Raw genomic sequence first — 19685 nt, 5'->3', positions numbered from 1 at the left:
TCTGGCCTTCCCTGGGGTCAGTGAGGGAAGCAGGTATGGGCACTGGGTCAGCAGAGTTGTAGAGAACCCATCCCTGGTACGGGCAGGTGCCCTGGGGGAGGCAGGTGGACTCCCGCACAGGACTTGTTTTTGTTTTTCTGATGGGGAACTCTTGGTTCCCAAAGTTTATCTGCTTTAGGTTCCCTTTCAGTCTGAGGTTTTTCTTCCTCCATTGCCCACCTCCCTCCCATCTTCCCACCAAGTTCTACCAAGCCCGATCCCAGGGGCCTCCACAGGCGGCCTGGCGCTCTCCGTGGTACTGAGCAGACTCCATTCTGGCCATGCCACTGACTCTACAGGGGCCACGGTGCTTGTCGGGCTCCCCCTCTACCCCAGGCTTGCCCCAGTGGACTCTCAATAAGCCCTAGCTGAGTGACTGTGGTGTGGACTGAATCTGCTTGAAGGGCCACTTGGGCTGGAGAAGCTGCTGGTGAAGCGGGAAGAGACTCTGGGTGCCGGTGCCCTGTGTTCTGGTCCAGAGTCTGCCCAAGCCTGCTCTGGGACCTCAGCAACGTCCTTTCCTCTCTTGGGGCTCAGTCTTCCATGGGTGACATGAGCGGTTTGGACCAAGAGCAGCAGGGGCTCTGTGAATATCTGCTGAAGGAACAGATACACATCCCCCCCGAGGACCGATTCAGCTCCAATACTCTAATTCCCCCGATTCTCTCCAACCCCAGCTGCCTCCTCCCGGGTTTGTCAAAATTTTCTCTGCCTGGGCTTCAGTTTCCCCAAATGCACAGTGCGGGACAGGGATCATCTCTGGCTCTGTCACTCAGAGCCAGTGGGAGGACCAAGGAGGAAGGTTTCAGGGATGCAGCTACAGTGACCAAGAGCTCGGGCTCTGGAGGTTAACTGACTGGGTTTTGAGACTGATCACCTGCGTGACCTCGGGCAGGTTCCCGAAACGCTCTGGGCCTGACATGACAATGAAGACAACAGTACCTACCTCATTGGTGTGTTGTGAGGGTCAACTGAGACAATCCGTACAAAGAGCACACGATAAATACTTAATAAACGGTAGCGAGTATTATTATCTACTACTATGATTGTCACACCTCTGTTCCTGCCGTAGGAAATTCTGCCCCCACACACTTCATTCTTGTCCCAGGCCCAGCTCCTGTCCACACTGCCTGCCGATCCAGCATCCACACGGCCTGCTGCTCCAGCATCCACACTGCCTGCTGATCCAGCGTCCATACGGCCTGCTGATCCGGCGTCTGTGCACCCTGCTCTGTAACAATTATCTTCAGGCCCCCCCTGTGGCTAACTTTGGGGGGGGCCTTCACGTCACATGTTTCTGATGGCTGCCCCTGTGGTTCTGCAGGGCTCAGCCCGATGGCTGCATGCGGCAAATCTCATCGGATCTCCCAAGGGCAGAGAGGGTAAGCTGTCCGCTCCCCACTGGACCTGCTCTGCAGGTGTTTCCATGGTGCCTGTGGGCTGGAGCACAGCCCTGGACAGTGGTTGGAGGAGCGGGCGGACACCAGGCTCTTGAGGCTGGAGAGCTTGGCAGGGTGGCTCCAGAGAGCTCTGGACGGGCAATCAGACCCCCAGCGCTGACCCAAAGCACAGGAGGTGCCCGGCCGGTTCAGCCCCAGGGATCCATACTGTGCTGGCTTGACTCTGTGGAGCTCTGGCTTCCATTCCTCGGGGAGGGGACAGTGTCTCCTTACAAGCCCCTGTCCTTCCAGTACTGACGTCTTCAATTTAGCAAAGGCAGTGGTAGAGATTCTTCATCTCCAGAGCTCGTGGCGGGGGAGCCGGTGAAGCGGAGTAAGAGGGTGCTCCGTGTAGCCGTCTGGGAAGGTGACTCTCCTCGGGTCAGTCCAGCCCTGGGCAGGGCCCCTGTGTCTCACGGGCACAGGCAAGGCAGCCCAGTGGGTTGGCGCCCAGGCCATGGCTGCAGAGAGGGGGGCTCTCAGCAGGCCTGGTAGCAGCAGGAAGGGAGGCCCCTTCAGACTGGTCCAGTCCTGCTGGCACCTGGGCTTGGTGGAGATCAGGGGGTATGGCTGCTTTGGGGATGTCTCTGGATGTAGGACCCTGGGTTTGCCCATCCTGGTTGGTGGTCTGATCTGATGAAGAGGTGGCTGCCACCTGGCGGGATTCCTCTTGGGGCAGGCTGCCTGGGGCCAGCAAGAGTCCCTTCTCGTCCCAGCTGGGCTTGGTGCGGATGCCCACGGCTTTCAGGATGACGTCCATCTGCCTGGCATAGTCCAAATGGCCGCTGACCTGCAGGAGGGTGGAAAGTGAGCACCGCAGAGCCCAGTCCTCCCAGGACCCCTGGGCCTCTCCCTGTGTCGTCAACCAACACCATCACTCCAACCCTCAATGATTCTCCAATCCAGAATGAGTGGGAAGCCTCTGGGTTCAAGGCTGCTCTAGAATTTATTGAATAAAGATAAAGAAAGCTTGAGAAGACTCTAGAGAGTCCCTTGGATAGCAGGGAGATCAAACCAGTCCATCCTAAAGGAAACCAACACTGAATATTCACTGGAAGGACTGATGCTTAAGCTCCAATACTTTGGCCACCTGATGTGAAGAACTGACTTGTTGGAAAAGACCCTGATGCTGGAAAAGACTGAGGGCAGAAGGGGACGACAGAGGATAAGATGGTTGGATGGCATCACTGATTCAATGGACATGAGTTTGAGCAAGCTCCAGGAGTTGGTGATGGACAGGGAGGCCTGGTGTGCTGCAGTCCACAAAGAGAAATGACCGCGCGACTGAACAACAAAAGGAAGCTTCTCTACAGAGTCTGGGTCCTGTGGGGCAGGAAAGATCCTCCTGACAGAAGCCTGGAGGGGCAGTTCCCGTTCTCTGTCTGCAGCTTTAGGTTACAGTGGAAGGGCTCTGTGGCTCACCAGCTGAGGGACCAGGGCAAGCCCTGTATCCCCCTGACCTCCACTTGCCTCAGCTGTAAAATGGGGGCAGGAAGAGTGAGTAGCTCAGAGGGTTGCTCTGAAGGTTCCCCCAGGAATTTCTGAAATCGAAAACAGAGCTATGGCTAGAACGACTGCAAGGTACTTTCCACAGTTCACTCTCCTCCTTCCCCTTAGTCATAAGAACAAGCGATCACTGGACATACTCTCCAGCCTCCCTGGCCGGTGAGTGTACTATGGGGATGCGCTCGGGCCTATGAGATGAAGCACAGCGTTATTCGGTGCTCCTTGGAAGTCTCTTTAAAAGGAGGAATGCTTCTGCTTTCTCCCTATTTCCTCTTTCCTGCTGGCTGGAATGCAGACGGGATGGCCAGGGCTTCAGCAGCCATCGTGAGCCAAGTAAGGATGGCGGAGTGGCAAGACAGAGAATTTTGGCCGCTGAAGGCTGTGGAGCCTCTACACCAGCCCTGAAATGCCTCTTCTGGCCTTTTCCTATGTGGCAGCATCACCTCTTGTGTGTTTAAGCCACTTAATCTGGGCCTCTGTTATGAACAGAATCTTCACTAACACAAGGGTCATGAAGCGCCTGCTCCGTTCCTGAGAGAAAAGAGACTTCTCTATTTTTGTGTTGGGATATATGTCAGTGAGTGAAAAATAGGGGTGTAACTGGAGTGCCGACGCCTAATTGTGATAATGGACAATGCCTGATACACAGCGGGTCCTTAATACATTGGAGGAAATACATTTATTGGCTATACTCCTTTGACAGGTATTGGGTGCTAACTGCAGATGAAGCAATTAAGGCAGAGAGGTAAAGGGACCCGCCCAGGGTCACACAGATGTCAGAGCTGGGCTCTGAATCCAGACCTTCTCTCTTCGTGGAAAGTCAAGTGTGTGGTGGGGAAGACCTTAAAAATCATACTCGTTTTACAGATGAGAAAAGAGAAGCCCAGAGAAGGGTGGTGATTTGCCTAATGACACGCAGCCTGTGAAGGGCGCAGCCATGTGCGGCATTTCAGAGGTTGACTCTGGAAGCTGCTCCGCGCAAATCTCCTCCCTGAAACGGAGCCTCACGCTCTCCCCAGCCAGCTTAGGGGGCCTGCTTTAGTGCCAAAGGCAAACACAAGACTGGACAGTCCCTCAAGGCTGGAGAGGAAGGTTTTTGTTTAAAAAGAAGACAGGGAACAGAGGGGAGGCTTGCCGGGACCCGAGGAGGTGGCACGAAGGCCCAGCCAGCAACACCGTCACTCCCATTCGGGCCACAAACCACACTGGGCCAGCCCGGCGACCACGCCAGAACTCAAAAGACAGCTCCCTGCACAGCTCTGTTATTTTCTCATAATAACCAGAACCTGCCTACTTCTTGCTGTTTTCTGTACAACTGCTTTCGAAGACCGTTCAGTGAAACACGCACGTGCATATACACAGAAGAGGCTTTTCAGATCCCTGGGTTCAGGGTGGAGGTCAAGGAAGGGAGGCATCCTTTCCTAGAGGGTGGACATCAGTGGCTGCGTGGTGCTAGAAAGCACCTAAGTTTGAATCAGAGAAATCGGGGTTCTAGACTTGGCTCTGTCTCTTACTAGTAACGAGGTCAGTCTACAATGTCCTGAACACCAGCTCCTCCATACTGCATACCTTGAATATCTGCTAAAAGAGTTCAACAGCCTGGGACTTTGCAGGAACTATTCTGCTCCATATATGACCCAAACCTCTTTTAAAAAAGGGACATTACCCAGTTAGAGTTAGTCATACCCGTCTCACAGGAGTGGTGGGAAGAAATAATACAAACCACAAGGCACAGCTCCTGGTGCACAGTAGGTACGCCATGCATATGAGTTCCTTTACTTTAGTTTTCTTGGAAGGAGAGATAGAAGGTAGGGAGTTAGTTGGGCTGATCCATTTGGGAACCCAAAATGGCTGCTGAAGCTCAAGCCATCACATGTGAATTCCAGCCAGCAGAAACCTAGACCCAGAGAGATAAACAAGGATGGCCTCCTTATACTTTTTCAATGTTGGCAAAGGGCTGATACTAGGGCTGGGTGCAGGCAGGCAGGACAGGAAGGAAGGGAGGTATTTGTGGCCACAGCCGATGCCAGATGGAAATTGCACTGTGCAACTGCCCCAGAATGTACAGCTCTGGCCTTTCTTGGCCACAGGTTGGTCCAGGCCTCAGCCAATCCTGGCCCCTGAGCTGCTATTCTGCAAAGATGGAGAGGGAGAAAGAACTGGCTGGCAAAGTTCTAATTTTACAGGGAGCTGGGGGAACAGGAGAGCAGGAGTGAGGTGGGTGGGAAAAGAATCTCTTCTGTGCAGAGGAGCATTCTGCTGTGGCTGACGCTGGATAAAGTTTCTAGGACTTCTGGTAGTCCAGAGGCCGAGACTCCACACTCCCAATGCAGGGGGGCCCGGGTTCAATCCCTGGTCAGAGAAATAGATCCCACATGCCGCAACTGAAACATCCAGCATTCTGCAACCGAGATGGAAGACGCTGAGTGCGCAACTAAGACCCGGAGCAGCAAAAGAAAAAGTTGCAGTCCAGGACCGTCTCCCTGGCTGCCTTGACGGAGGGCTTCCTCCTGCGGGGAGACACGCTGAATCTCCCTGGGGTCGCAAAGCCTCCCTGGCGTTCCCACGCTGGTTAGGGACCCTCTCGGGGGCTCCCCTGTGACCACACTCACAACACGCCACCATTTTCATCTGCTAGCTTCGGTCTCTGTTCTGATAGACTGTGTGGGGGAGGGCAGGACCTGACCCCCCACACCCAGCCCTGAACCTTGCAGATGCTCAGGCTTATCAATGTGGGGTGAGGGGGCCTCAGGGCTTCCTGCTTCCTGCCTTGAAAGACACCTCGACTTCCCAAACCAAAGCTGCTGCCATCTGCCCAACCGTTTCCAAGACTATCGGACCCTTTGGGGGTGCCTTTACCTCTCAGGCCTCGGTTTCCTCTTCTGTAAAATGGGGCTAATAAAGATACGTACACCACGTGGGCTGGTTGTGAGGCTTCAGTGAGATAATACATGTCACAGGCTTAATGGCTGAGGGCCGGATGTCACTGACAAGAAGCCACAGAAATGTGTGGACACAGGCAGCGTGAACGCAGTGGTGAAGAGTCCCAGCTCAGGGAGGTTCTGGGTTCACCCGGTTCTGCCGCCCACATGCAGTGTGCCCTACTGCAGCCCCAGTTTCTATGCCCGTCTGGCCCAGCTCAGCCGCTCAATCGTGGCCGACTCTGTGACCCCATGGACTGCAGCACGCCAGGCCTCCCTGTCCATCACCAACTCCTGGAGCTGGCTCAAACTAACGTCCATCAAGTCAGTGATGCCATCCAACCATCTCATCCTCTGTCAACCCCTTCTCCTCCTGCCTTCAATTTTTCCCAGCATCAGGGTCTTTTCCAAGGAGTCAGTTCTTTGCATCAGGTGGCCAAAGTCCTGGAGTTTCAGCTTCAGCATCAGTCCTTCCAATGAATATTCAGGACTGATTTCCTTTAGGATGGATGGTTGGATCTCCTTACAGTCCAAGGGACTCTCAAGAGTCTTCTTTAGCACTACAGTTCAAAACCATCAATTTTTTGGCGCTTAGCTTTCTTTATGGTCTAACTCTCACATCCATACATGACTACTGGAAAAACCATAGCTTTGACTAGATGGACCTTTGTCAGCAAAGTAATGTCTCTGCTTTTTAATATGCTGTCTAGGTTGGTCATAGCTTTTCTTCCAAGGAGCAAGCCTCTTTTAATTTCATGGCTGCAGTCACCACCTGCAGTGATTTTGGAGCCCCCCAGAATAAAGTCGATCACCGTTTCCCTTGTTTCCCCATCTATTTGCCATGAAGTGATGGGACTGGATGCCATGATCTTACTTTTCTGAATATCGAGTTTTAAGCCAGCTTTTTCACTCTCCTCTTTCACTTTCATCAAGAGGCTTTTTAGTTCTTCTTTGCTTTCTGCCATAAGGGTGGTGTTATCTGCGTATCTGAGGTTATTGATATTTCTCCTGGCAATCTTGATTCCAGCTTGTGCTTCATCTAGTCCAGCATTTCGCATGATGCACTCTGCATATAAGTTAAATAAGCAGGGTGACAGTATACAGCTTTGATGTACTCCTTCCCTGATTTGAAAACAGTCTGTTGTTCATGTCCGGTTCTAATGGTGGCTTCCTGACCTGCATACAGATTTCTCAGGAGGCAGGTCAGGTGGTCTGGTATTCCCATCTCTTGAAGAATTTTCCACAGTTTCTTGTGATCCACACAGTCAAAGGCTTTGGCATAGTCAATAAAGCAGAAATAGATGTTTTTCTGGAACTCTCTTGTTTTTTCCATGATGCATCGGATGTTGGCAATTTGATCTCTGGTTCCTCTGCCTTTTCTAAAACCAGCTTGAACATCTGGAAGTTCACAGTTCATGTATTGCTGAAGCCTGGCTTGGAGAATATTGAGCATTACTTTACTAGCATGTGAGATGAGTGCAATTGTGCGGTAGTTTGAGAATTCTTTGGCATTGCCCTTCTTTGGGATTGTAATGAAAACCGACCTTTTCCAGTCTTGTGGCCATTGCTGCGTTTTCAAATTTGCTGGCATACTGAGTGCAGTTCTTTAACAGCATCATCTTTTAGGATTTGAAATAGCTCAACTGGAATTCCATCACCTCCACTAGCTTTGTTCGTAGTGATGCTTTCTAAGGCCCGTTTGACTTCACATTCCAGGATGTCTGGCTCTAGGTGAGTGATCACACCATTGTGATTATCTGGATCATGAAGATCTTTTTTGTACAGTTCTTCTGCATATTCTTGCCACCTCTTCTTAATATCTTCTGCTTCTGTTAGGTCCATACCATTTCTGTCCTTTATCGAGCCCATCTTTGCATGAAATGTTCCTTTGGTAGCTCTAATTTTCTTGAAGAGATTTCTAGTCTTTCCCATTCTGTTGTTTTCCTCTATTTCTTTGCACTGATGCCTGTACAATGGGGTTACCATTCCTGCTTCACGGGACAGCTATGGGGATCAAGTGACATAAGGTCTGTAACCCGTGCAGAGCAGTGTCTGGTGTGTTGGCTACTGTTACTATTATTGAGTGTCTATCTTGTGCCCTGGTGGCTCAGTTGGTAAAGAATCTGCCTGCAAAGCTGGAGACCTGGCTTCAATCCCTGGGTTTGGAAGATCCGCTGGAGAATGAAATGGCAACCCTCTCCAGTATTCTTGCCTGGGAAATGCTATGGACAGAGGAGCCTGGCGGGCTGCAGTCCAGGGGTTGCAAAGAGTCGGACATGACTGAACAACTAAACCACCACCATTGTGTGCCGAGCCCTGGCTAAGTCCTAGAAGCCAGCTGGCATTTCTTCTGGAACACCAAGATTCCAGAGACCCTTGACTGGGTCTCTGCCGCCTAAGAAGCCTCAAGAGGTGGTCTCTGGGGAGGCAGAAACCCCATCTGCTGCAAACCAGTCCCCACACGGGAGAGGCTGAAAGAGTGTCAGGCAGCCTGGCCTTTGTCTGCTTCATTCCCTGGAGATGCCCTCTGTCTGTGTCAGAGCTTGACCCCGGCTCACCCCTGCTCAGGCTTGTCCTGAGGTCAGGAGCCTCTGCAGACCAGGTCTGTGTCACGTGACTGCCTCTGGGCTAACGCAGAGGGCTCTGCCCACGTGGGCCCGGCCAGGAGAAGGCATGTCCTTAGGTCTCAGCCCTGAGCACGGGGCAGGTACTGCTTGCCAACAGCAGTCATGAGGACTTTGTTGCCAGCAACGTCTCCTCCAGCAAGAATTTTCAAGGAAATAGGAGGGCGGCACGAAGGCAATGCTAATTACCTCTAATTACCCAGAAAAGGAAAGCACTGCTTTCTGTGCTGCATCCTAATGCGATAAAGAGCTATTATTAGGCAGGAGCTGGGAGGCTGCCATGAAGGCATCTGAGCCCGGAGAGGAATCTCTGCAGCTGCTGGTCTCGGGGGCAGAACTGAAGATGGAGACGGGGGCAGGGGAGGCGGGGCCTAGCGTTAAAGGTGGGCCTCCTGCGCACCAAGCATCACGCATGTGCCCTGGAAGGTAGGTGGTAGCCTTGTTTCTAGGATGCGGTACCCGAGGCACAGAGAGGTTAAGCCGCTGGCCTGAGGTCACACAGCCAGCACAGCAGCAGCAGAGGCGGGTTCCAAGCCAGGCCTCCCTGGCATCAACCGCTGTGCTCTTCCCACTACATCCCATTCAGAGGCTTCCCAGGGCAGAATCGGCATCTTTCAAGGGCTCTGTAGCATTTCAAGGAAATTTTCATTGAAAAGGAAATTTCAGCCACACTTTTTCACATTTGATTCCTGTGGCAGAGGGAGACCCCTGGCATGGTGGGGCATCAAGTCAAACAGGACAGAGACCCCTGGACACGGGCCAGGGGGCATCAGAGTCTGGTGGTCTCCTAGTCTTGTTAGCCAAGCTCTCCTCATTCCCACAGGTAGGCGGACCGCACAGACTCCGGACCTGGTTTCAGAGATCGGATCTACGACTCTGGTTCTGTGAGTCTATCGTCTCAAGCCTCGCTCAGTCATGTCTGACTCTTAGCGTAGCCTGCAGGCTCCTGTGTCCATGGAATTCTTCAGGCAAGAATACTGGAGTGGGTTGTCATTCCTGACTCTGGGGAATATTCCCAATCCAGGAATCGAACCTGGGTCTCCTGCATTGCTGGCAGATTCTTTACTGTCTGAGCCACCAGGGAAACCCATTGTCTCAAGCCTCAGTGTTCTAGTCTATGACTTGGGGATGCCCACAGCCTACTCAACAGGGTTGCTGTGAGGTTGATATCGCATGAAGCAAGTCTCTCAGGGGTAAAGATGATCTAGAGAGATGACTCTGGGGGTTGAAGCTCCCCTTCCTCACTTGCCTTCCTCTGGTGGGTCAGAACTTGTGAGCCAGGGCCCTGGGAGTCTGGGGGAGTAAAGATATGAGCCAGGACAAGTTGGCCCCCGCGAGATGGTGGCAGGCCGGGTGAGAGACCCAGGGGTCCTCAGGGCAAGGTCACGGCCCCTGAGCTCCGGGGCTGGCAGTGCCTGATAATGTTCCAGTTTTACATTTTTGTGCTAGAAACCCCCGTGCTCTCTTCAGGCCTCAGTTTAACAAACATGCAACCGGCGACTTCCCTGCCACGTCCAGTGGTTAGGACGCCACCTTCCAGTGCAGTGGATGTGGGTTCGATCCCTGGTCGGGGAGCCAAGACCCCACATGCCTTGCAGCCAAAAAACCAAAAGCGTAAAACATAAGCAACACTGTCAAAAAAAAAAAATCTTTAAAAAGCAAATCAGAAAACCCCTAAAACCTCACGCAACCTGGCGTTAGCTGTGCTGGTGGGGGTCAGGGTGCCCAGCTTCCCCCACCACGAAGTGCAGTGTGTGTGTGTGTGTGTGTGTGTGTGTGTGTGTGTGTGTGTGTTGGGGGGTGTTGCTGGGCCAGGCTGATGTTGAAGCTGAAGGGAGGAGCCAAGGCTGTCCTGGCTACCCACCCCCAGGGGAGTTTTCAGATGCCCAGGGAGGGGCCTGGTCTGCCTGCTTTCAGACAGGACGGCGTGGCTGGCTCAAACCACGCGTATGCAGTACCTGGGGCAACTGGTTTATGCTTGGGAAATGTTTGGCACTTGACACATGGCAGCTGGTAGTGTAGTAACTGGAAACTGAAGCTCCTGTTCCCGGGGGACTTTCATCGCAGCGACTTCCCCTGGCGGAGTTTGCTTGAGGATGTAACTGCAGCCCACGACCCACCCCTTCCTGGCAGCTGGTGCCTTTGCCACTGGTTCCCACATCTACCCAACCAGGGGCGATGCCCACTGGCTTCAGACCTGGGCTTGAGTCCTGCTCTGCCATGCTCCCGCTGAGTGACCCTGGGCAAGTCCCTTAGCCTCTCAAAACCTCAGAGGTCGTGGGCTGCAGTTACATCCATACAGTGGGGATACGGACACTGAAAAAGGCTCAGGGCAGAGCTGGGCATCGCGTTGGTACATGAAGCTATTATTAACTCTCTAGGACAGACATGTAGTGGGGGGACGAGGTTCCTGCAAGCCTGGAAAATGGATCTAGAAACCCAAATTAGGTTTGTGTGGCTGCTGGGGTGGGTCCCCCCGATTTCCCAGTAAGAATGCTTTGGACCGTCTGCCCTGAGTAGTCTGAGATGTGGAAGAGTCCTTGGGGAGTATGTTTAATATGCAGACGAGCAGGCTCCACTTCTAGAGATTGATGGAGGAGGTCTGGGCAGCGGGGCTCTGGGATCTGCATTTTAAGTAAACTCTCCAGATGCGTCAAAGGTCAGGGACCTTGGAACACGCTTTGCCTTCCGATGCAGGGGGTGTGGGTTCAATATCTGGTGGGAGAGCCAAGATCCCACATGCCTTGCAGCCAAAAAACCAAACACATCAAACAGAAGCAACACTGTCATAAATTAAACACCCTCCTTGCTCCCTATTCCAAGGTTTTGGGCGTGTGTGCTAAATCACCTCAGCTGTGCTGACTCTGTGCAGCACTGTGTAGCCCGCCAGGCTCCTCTGTCCACGGGATTCTCCAGACAGGAATCCTGGGGTGGGCTGCCACGGCCTCCTCCAGAGGATCTTCCCCACCCAGGGATCGAGCCCACACATCTTACTTCTCTCGCACCGGCAGGCGGCTCTTTACCACTAGTACCACCCGGGAAGCCCACTCCGTTTCACAGCCTGGCGGTCAGGTGCTTCTCTTCCGGTCCAGCCTGAACGCTTCCACGTGTATCCTCTGGTTGTTCCGGTTACTCTCCGGAGAAACAGACTGTCCTGACTAGTAATCTGGGCTCGGGGAGTGAGTGAGGGCTGGGGAAGGAGTGGAAAGAGGGCAGTAATGTAGGGGCGAGAACATGGGCTTTGGAGGTTCAAATCCAGGTTATCAGTCGAGCATTGCATGATGGGAACATTCCTAAGCCTCAGTTTCCTAATCTGCGGAATGGGGATAATGATGCCTGGCCCTGAGACCATGTGCAGGTTAGAGAGGACGTGTGCCAAGGGCCTGGGGGCATTGCCCTGGCACAGGGATGGTGCCTGTGAACAGGACTTACTGGTTCCCCAGTGAGTTCTTACAATCCTCTCGTCTGGGGTGGACCGGGCCGGGGCGCGTCCCTGGCACATGGGTCGCTGGGCTGGAGTAAGACGTGCGCCATCCCCACCCCCCAAAGTCGGCCCCAGGGGGCCCGGGGGCGCTCACCACGGAGGACAGGTCCACGTTCTCCACCCTCCTGTCTTGCAGCAGCACAGGCTGCAGGCCGGCCACGTGGAGCCGCACGGACGACGTGCGGTAGACGAAGCTCAGCAGCCAGTCCGCCCTGCAGGGAGAGGACGCAGTGAGAAGGGGTGGACGCCAGCTCAGGAGGGCCCGGCCCGGCTCCAGCGAGCCTGGCGGGATGGGCGCTTCTGTGGGAAACTGGGGCTCGCTGTGCCCCGGGATGGCGGGGGCAGCTGCAGGTGCCGATGCTTTGGGAGCACCGCTGGGCCTGGCAGCTCTGGGGAAGCCGCTTGGTTCCCTGCCGGCTCCCTGGGGCAGAAAACAGTGCTGAGAGCAACAGACAGTCTCTGCTGAGTGGATGACTGAGGGAACCGCATGCCATTCTCCAGAAATCAGCATGAGGCTGAGAGGGACGCTCTCCGCTGGTTGTGGGCTTCCAGTTCCCCGGGGTGTCTGGGCCAGGGCTCCTGGGAGATCAAAGAGAGGCAGCAGGACATCTGTCTTGGGGAGAGGACCACGGGGGTCCAGGACACATCTCTGCAGGCTGGGACTCTGGGTTTGGGGCCCCCCATCTGACTGTGAACGGGAGGGACTGAGACAGGCCCAGCCTGCAGCCTCCTGCCCTCACTAGGAGGCCAGGGTGACCCCCAGGTGGGTCACAGCCCTGCAACAGTCCTCCTCCGCTCTCAGGGGTGCTGTGAACCCCATGCTCTGTACCCCGTCACTCCTAGCCAGACATCCGCCCTGCACTCCAGAGAGAGGATAACCCCGGACCCTCTGCAGCCTGATTCTTCAGGTACACCGAGCTGTGTCCACAGAAGGCCTGGTCTACAGGGTCCATGGGGCAGTGTTCCCCCTCGAGCCCCTGCGCCCTGCCCGGGGTGACGCTGGCCCTGTTCTCCAGCAGGTCCGTGCGCGTGGACACTTCTGTTCCCTCTCAGTCTCCAGGACTGGAACTCTACTCGGCACATCAGGCTGTCCTTCGTTTAGGCCGAGTCTGACTCTGGTTTGCAGGGTCCCCTGAGTCCATTACTCTTCTGCGCTTGTTTGAAAGCAGGGCTCTCCCTCCCTGCCGTGTGGGGGGGATCGGCTGAGAGTCAGGGCTCCCTGCCCTGCCTGTCTGATCACAGGCGAGGCCCCCGAGCTGTCTGGGACCCATGGTGTGGCGGGCTCCCTAGGCTCCCTGGTAGCTTTGACCCTTCAGGGTCTCTGACCACATGGGTGTCTGTGTGGTACCACCCTGGACACCCCTGGAAGGACCGGGGTCCAGAGTTGAGGGGCTCTCAACAGACCCTTGGGCTTCCCAGGCGGCGCTAGTGGTAAAGAACCCACCTCCCAGTGCAGGAGACATAAAGAGATGTGGGATCGATCCCTGGGTCAGGAAGATCCCCTAGAGGAGGGCATGGCAACCCACTCTGGTATTAGTGCCTGGAGAACCCCCAAAGACAGAGGGGCCTGGTGGGCTGCAGTCCATGGGGTCACAGAGAGTTGGATACGACTGAAGCGACTTAGTACACTCGTACGCAGGCAACAGACCCACCTGCTGTGTCCCCGCCGACTCCACCGTGTGAATCACCCACCAGGTCCCTCAAACAGAAGCCGGCAGGACCATGTCCCAGGTCCCCCTTCCCCCCTTGGAAGGCCACTGATCACTGAATCCGCCTGCCCGCTCCCCCAGGACCTTCTGCTCCAGCTCTGAAATCAGGCAGCCCCTCCCCCAGCCCCTCCCCTTCCTTAAACTCTCACCCGACCCCTGTCCTCTCAGTAGCTGACCGAGACTCCCCACTGCCCACAAGCGTTCTTTTCTAGAAAATTCCTTAACTCCGTCCAGACAGCAATGCTTGCACACCCCAATGGTTAGCCTCATACTGAAGGCCCAGGAGAGTGTCCCTCAGAATGATGGCTAAGGGGAGAAGGGAGACTGATCCGAGCTGTTCTATCAAGTCATCATGAGACTCGTGCATCAAACACAGGGTGTGAGGGAGGCCCCCGAGATGGTTCTGACACGGAAAGTTGTAAATGAGAGACGTGCCTGGGGTACGGTGGGTGAGAATCCACCGGCCAGTGCGGGGACACGGGTGTGACCGCTGCTTGGGGAGATCCCACATGCTGTGGGGCAACTAAGCCCGAGTACCACAAGTACTGAGTCCGGGCGCCTGGAGCCGTGCTCCCCAACAAGAGAGGCCAGTGCAACCAGAAGCCTGTGCCTCGCAACTCGAGAGTGGTCCCCCCGCTCAGCGCAACTGGAGAAAGCCCACGCCTGGCAACAAAGACCCAGAACAACCCAAAAGATAAGACAGGAAGAAGGTCATCAACGGGCAAGGCCAGCGTCGTTCCTGCCCACGGTCCATCTGAACTCTGACCACCCTCTACTTAACGACGCTAACTGCACTCGTTTATACACACGTACGGATGAACTTCCAAGGACAGAGGAGCCTGGCGGGCTACAGTCCACGGGGTCGCAGGAGCTGGACGTGACTAGGCGACAGAACGGTGACGACAGACAAGGCGAGATCTCGTGTTAGAAGGTTCCAGAGCCTCGAAACTGCTGAAGGAGCCCAGCGCTTTTGTAGAGGCTGCCAGACCCCCTCACGGCGGGTGGGCCACAGCCCCCGCCTGGACCGCATGGCGCTAGTCCTGCCCTGTCAGTCGCCGGCTGTGTGACCTCGGGCGAGTTGCTTGACCCCTCTGAGCCTCAGGCTGGTCACTGTGAGTCACCGTGCGGGGAGGGCAGGAGCACGCCCAGAGAGGGCATCCTGTGCGCCCAGCACTCACACCCGCGAGCCCGGGAGGCACTGCTGCGATGACAGCCCTAGCTCGGGGCCTTCACGGGCTCCGTGGCCGCTCTTGCCAGGCCTACTCTTCCCGGCTCTGCCGGGCTCCTATCCCCTCCTTCACCATCGAGCTTGCACGTGCCCCCTCCAGGAGTGGCCCTGAGCCCCTCCCCTGACATTAATAACCCCTGTCCCTCCGGCGCCTGCCGTGTGCTCCCCTTTCGGTGTTTGTTACATGTCCTCTGTGGGTCCGTCCCTGGGTATTTTCCTTTCCTGGGCAGAGAGCTCGTTGAGGGTAGAACCGTGCCCTAGACCTGCATCCTGCCTCCCAAGTGGAGTCGTGAAACCCCTTGGTGGGTGGGGTGCCCAGCAAGCCAGGCCTCAGTGCTCCAGGCCAGGCGGATGCACGAATCAAGCTGGCCCTTGACCAGCACCGTGGGACCTGCAGAAGGCTGTGCCCTGGGTCCTCTCAGGCCTGGAGCCGCTTGTGGGCAGGGGTCCGCCCTCCCACTGCCCACTCCTTCTAACATCAGCCCCTCCCCACACGGCACTGGAGCAGACACCACTCAGGGTCCCCTGGAGCTCAGAATGAAACCCTCTCACTGCAGATGCCCCAGGGGTCAGGAGACAGGCTCACCCGAGTTCACATCCTGGCTCTGCTGTGTGACCTTGGCCTTTGACCCTGTCTGCGCTTCAGTGTCCTTGCAGTACAACAGGGAACAGCTCCACTCAGCCCGGCTGGCTCCCAGGGAGTGTGTGAAAGCAGGCGAAGAGCTTGCGAGTTTTATTAATGCACATTATAAATGTATAAATGGATATAGTTTGGTAGCTTTGGCCTGAAGCTCCCTTACCCCCTCACTCACTCTCCATCTTAAGTAAGTTCACGGCAACCAAAGAGTGTTTGGGGGCCAAGAATGTGAATTCCTGGCTGCTGCTTAATTTAATCAAGAAACGACAGTTACTGTTTTGGTCTGCACATTCCTCCCCTCTTCTCTCCTTCCTCCTTCTCCTCCTTTTTCCTCTCTGGAGAGATGGCTCAGGATCTCACAAAATAATGGAAACCAAGCTTATTAGCCTCAGGTTCTCAACAGAACAGGTGGCTTTAATCGGATTTTGCTGCTTTGATATTGCACACATGCACTTTTAATTCCTTCCCTTTGCTGTTTATGAAACACACCAAAAACATCCTGTGCTGTGAATATGCCCATGTTGCTTACTGGGTACCCACAAACTGCCATTCCTACCCCACATAATCTCCTTTAATCTTCCCAGACCTCCTGTGCAGGACGGCCTCTTATTCCCATTGCACAGGTAGGAATACTGAGCTTCAGATTTGCTTGTCCAAAGCCATCCGAGAGGTAAAGCATGGAGCCAAGATTTTAACCAAGGACTGTTTGATGTCAATGTTGTGTCCATTCTTTTTCTTATTTCTTAAACTGCCCTTACTTAAAAGTCTCTTTTATTAAAAAAGAAGCACATATATACACACACGTAACTGATCACTTTGCTATATACTTGGAACTAAAGCAATACTGGACATCAACTATGTATCAATGGGGAAAAAACCCTTCCAAGCCCTCCTTGCAATCCCTATCTACTCTTCATGGGTTTCACTGTTATCCGAGTCTCATGGTCCCTCTGGACCTCCCTGTTCATTTCCAGACACACAGATACATGTATGCACACACAGAAACTTCTTCTTCTGTAAACGGGCCCATAGAATGGATTGCTGCCCTTGCTTTTTTAAAAACATGATTCCCCTCTTTGTGGTCATTTAGGTCACTGGGCTGCTTTCAATTTTTATAAACGAAGCTGCAAGGATCCCCTCTGTGCATCCATCTCTGTGCATGTGAGTATCTATTTATGTAGGATCACAGGAGCCAGAGTCTGTGGTGTCAGAAGACTGGCACATTAATAATTTGGATAGATATTGCCAATTACCCCCAAAAAGGATTCACTAAATTCAACTACCACCAAGAGTATAACAATGCCCATTTCACCACATCGTCACCGACACTGAATGCTATTCACATTTCAGATGTTTGACGATGTGACGGATGATAAACAGTATTTTACTTACTTTACTTTGCATCTATTTCATTAATAATGAGGTTGGATATCTTTTCAACAGTTTATTCACTGCATTTATTCCATGCTTATGTGTAGACATCTTTTGGCCATTTTCTCTTTTATCTCTTAAAATTTTTTAGGCCACACCATGCGGCATGTGGGATTTTCAGTTTCCCAGTCAGGGAGTGAACCCACGCCCCCCGCATTGGGAGTGTGCAATCTTACCACTGATGGCCAGAGAAGTCTCTGGCCATTTTCTTATTGGATTTTAAAAATTGATTTGATTGAGCTCTTTATATATTATGGCTCTTTATCATTGTTTCTTTGTTCTCTCTACCATATTCTAAGAACTCAGCTGAGAATATGAGGGACAGGGTTTGGGGAGAATGGACACATGTACATATCTGGCTGAGTCCCTTCGCTGTTTACCTGAAACCACCACAGCATTGCTCGTTGGCTATACCCCAGTACAAAGTAAAAAGTTTAAAGTTTGAAAAGAAAAAAGAATATGAACGATAAAGCCATACTAATTGGTTGAACTCTGGTGTCCTGGTTAATGCCCTCTATCCATGGCTAAAGATCATCTTATCTTTAGCTCTGGACGTGGGCTAAGTTATCAAAATGATGAAGACTTTCCAAATCTGTTCTATTCAGGTGCAGGTTCCACTTGGGATGGTTGGGCTTAGATCAAAACTAAAGTTAACCGGCCTTGCGACTCAACTTCTCTGAGCCTCAGCTTTCTCACTTGTGAAATGGGATCAATAATATGAACCCCTTAGGGTTTGGGGGTAGGATCTTCCCTTCCTCCCCTGTGTCTAGGGCGCCACCTTGGCTGAAGCCCCCAAGTCCTTCTCAAATCCCCGGCCGGGATGCCTCCTTTCTAGCCCCACAGCCATCAGCCTCCGTAGCCCTCAGCTCCTGCTGGAAGATCTGTCATATGCTGTGGGTGCTGGGCCCCCCAGGGCTGTCATTCCCACCCTGAGACATTGCTCTGAAAGCCTGGACAATCCCCACTCCCTTCCTACCAAATAATGCACACGAGGGACTTCCCTGGTGGTCTGGTGGGTTAAGAATCCGCCTTTCAATGCAGGGGACATGGGTTCGATCCCTGGTCAGAGAGAAGATCCCACACGCCACGGGGCAACTAAGCCTGCGTGCTCCAACTACTGAGCTCGCACACCGAGCCTAGAGAAGACTGCAGGCCGCAGCAGAGACCCAGCGCAGCCAAAAAACAATAAACGAACACAGCACACCAGGGCTCGTTAGTCATCGCTTAAAGACCTCCCATTTGGGGCTCGCTCTTTGCCTCTGTCTCAGCCACTCACCCATGTCCCTCTTGCCCCAGATCACGGTGACCAGCCTGGCCTCTCGAGTCATCCTATAATCTGGTCTCGGGCCTGACCTAGGAAGTCCTCCCCAGGACCTGTCCCTCTCGTGCATCGTCCCATGGACACGGACGCTGCCCACTTCAGGATCCCTGGCCTGGGCCTTGCTCCTTCCAGGGCCGGTGCCCCACTGCTCCCTGAGATCCTCCGGGACGAGGGCCTGGCCTCAAACATCTGTGTCCCCAGGCGACACCTAGGTCACTAGGTCACTAGGCGCTCAGTTAGGGTTGTCAGCTCCCCAGCAGCACGAGGTCTGGACAGACCTGCAGTAGCCATTGACGATCCTTCCAGAGACCACCTTCCGGAAAGGCTCCCAGTGCTTGGCTTCTCCGTCCACAGGTGCGCCCAGCAGGACGACGTCCTCAATGATCCCTTGGCAATCTGGAGAGAGACCCCAGAAAAGACCGTCAGCGCCCCTGGCCACAGTGGGTCCTGCGAGGGACCGTCCAACAGCCGTGGAAGAAATGGATATGAGACCCACGAGAAGGCACATATGCACTCACTATTGTTCAGTCGCTCAGTCATGTCTGACAATTACGACTCCACGGGCTGCAGCACGCCAGGCTTCCCTGTCCCTGCAGGCGCAAACACATTCGTGCACACATTCATGCAAACGCACACCATACTGCGGCTTCTGTTCACAGAGGCTCAGGCCCTGGGTCAAGCCCTCTGGTGCCTGATCCATTCCTACAAAGCCCGCACACCGAGCCTGTGCCCCACAACTAGAGAAGACGGCCACAGCAAGACCCAGCGCAGTCAAAAAGGAATGAATGAATAATCCAAGCACACATCATCCCCGTTTCAGAGTTTAGGAAAACCAAAGACATTTTCAGGATCACATGGCCAGTGGGTAGCACAGTCCAAGTGGGGACCCACATCTATTTCCACCATCCGTGAAGCTCACGACTGACCGTACACTCAGATGGAGTGTTTCCCTTTAGAAGGGACTCATGGTCCCTGGCATGTTGCATGTGCCAGGCAGGAGATACCACAGCCTTCCTCTGGCAACAGTCCCTGGGGGCCTGTATGGCCTGGCGGTAAGGCGGGAGTGCAGAGGAGAGGGGGGGCGAAAGGGCATGGAGTGGACGCATCGGCGCTGACCTAGCGGTTCAGGGTATTTCAGGCAAGGGCTCCTCACACTGCAGCTCGTGGATGAGCGCTGGCCCGTGGGGTGTCCGTCCTCTCAGTATAGATCAGAGCAGCAGTGTCTCTTTGATGTCCCTGCAGACTGGAAACCCACAGCTCACACGCACTTTGAGAAGTGCTGCTCTCAGCCTGCCGGGGTGCACACGCGCGCCCCACCCCCAGCCGCTGTCCACCCCCGAGCCAGC

The 19685-nt window shown here is 54.1% G+C and overlaps 1 protein-coding gene across 9 annotated transcripts in view; it reads right to left on the bottom strand.

Annotated features, from left to right (window-relative positions):
* Positions 1-1043: 1043 nt before the first annotated feature.
* Positions 1044-19685, bottom strand: part of TMCO4 (transmembrane and coiled-coil domains 4) — a 105355-nt gene continuing 86713 nt past the window's right edge. For 6 of the 9 annotated variants that reach the window (XM_027521829.1, XM_027521873.1, XM_027521863.1 and 3 more), the window contains 3 exons: positions 18618-18735; positions 12108-12225; positions 1044-2268 (listed from right to left, as the gene is read on the bottom strand). In XM_027521829.1, the coding sequence (XP_027377630.1) occupies positions 1861-2268; positions 12108-12225; positions 18618-18735 (644 nt within the window). In that variant the 3' untranslated portion in view covers positions 1044-1860. Of the gene's footprint in view, positions 2269-4707; positions 4773-11526; positions 11720-12107; positions 12226-18617; positions 18736-19685 lie in introns of those variants that run through there. The other 3 variants (XM_027521886.1, XM_027521879.1, XM_027521893.1) reach the window with 3 other exon arrangements.

Source organism: Bos indicus x Bos taurus, chromosome 2 (assembly GCF_003369695.1).
Source record: "Bos indicus x Bos taurus breed Angus x Brahman F1 hybrid chromosome 2, Bos_hybrid_MaternalHap_v2.0, whole genome shotgun sequence".
NCBI lineage: Eukaryota > Metazoa > Chordata > Mammalia > Artiodactyla > Bovidae > Bos > Bos indicus x Bos taurus.
Note: the sequence above shows the minus strand (reverse complement) of the source record. Positions and strands in the feature narration are given on the sequence as shown.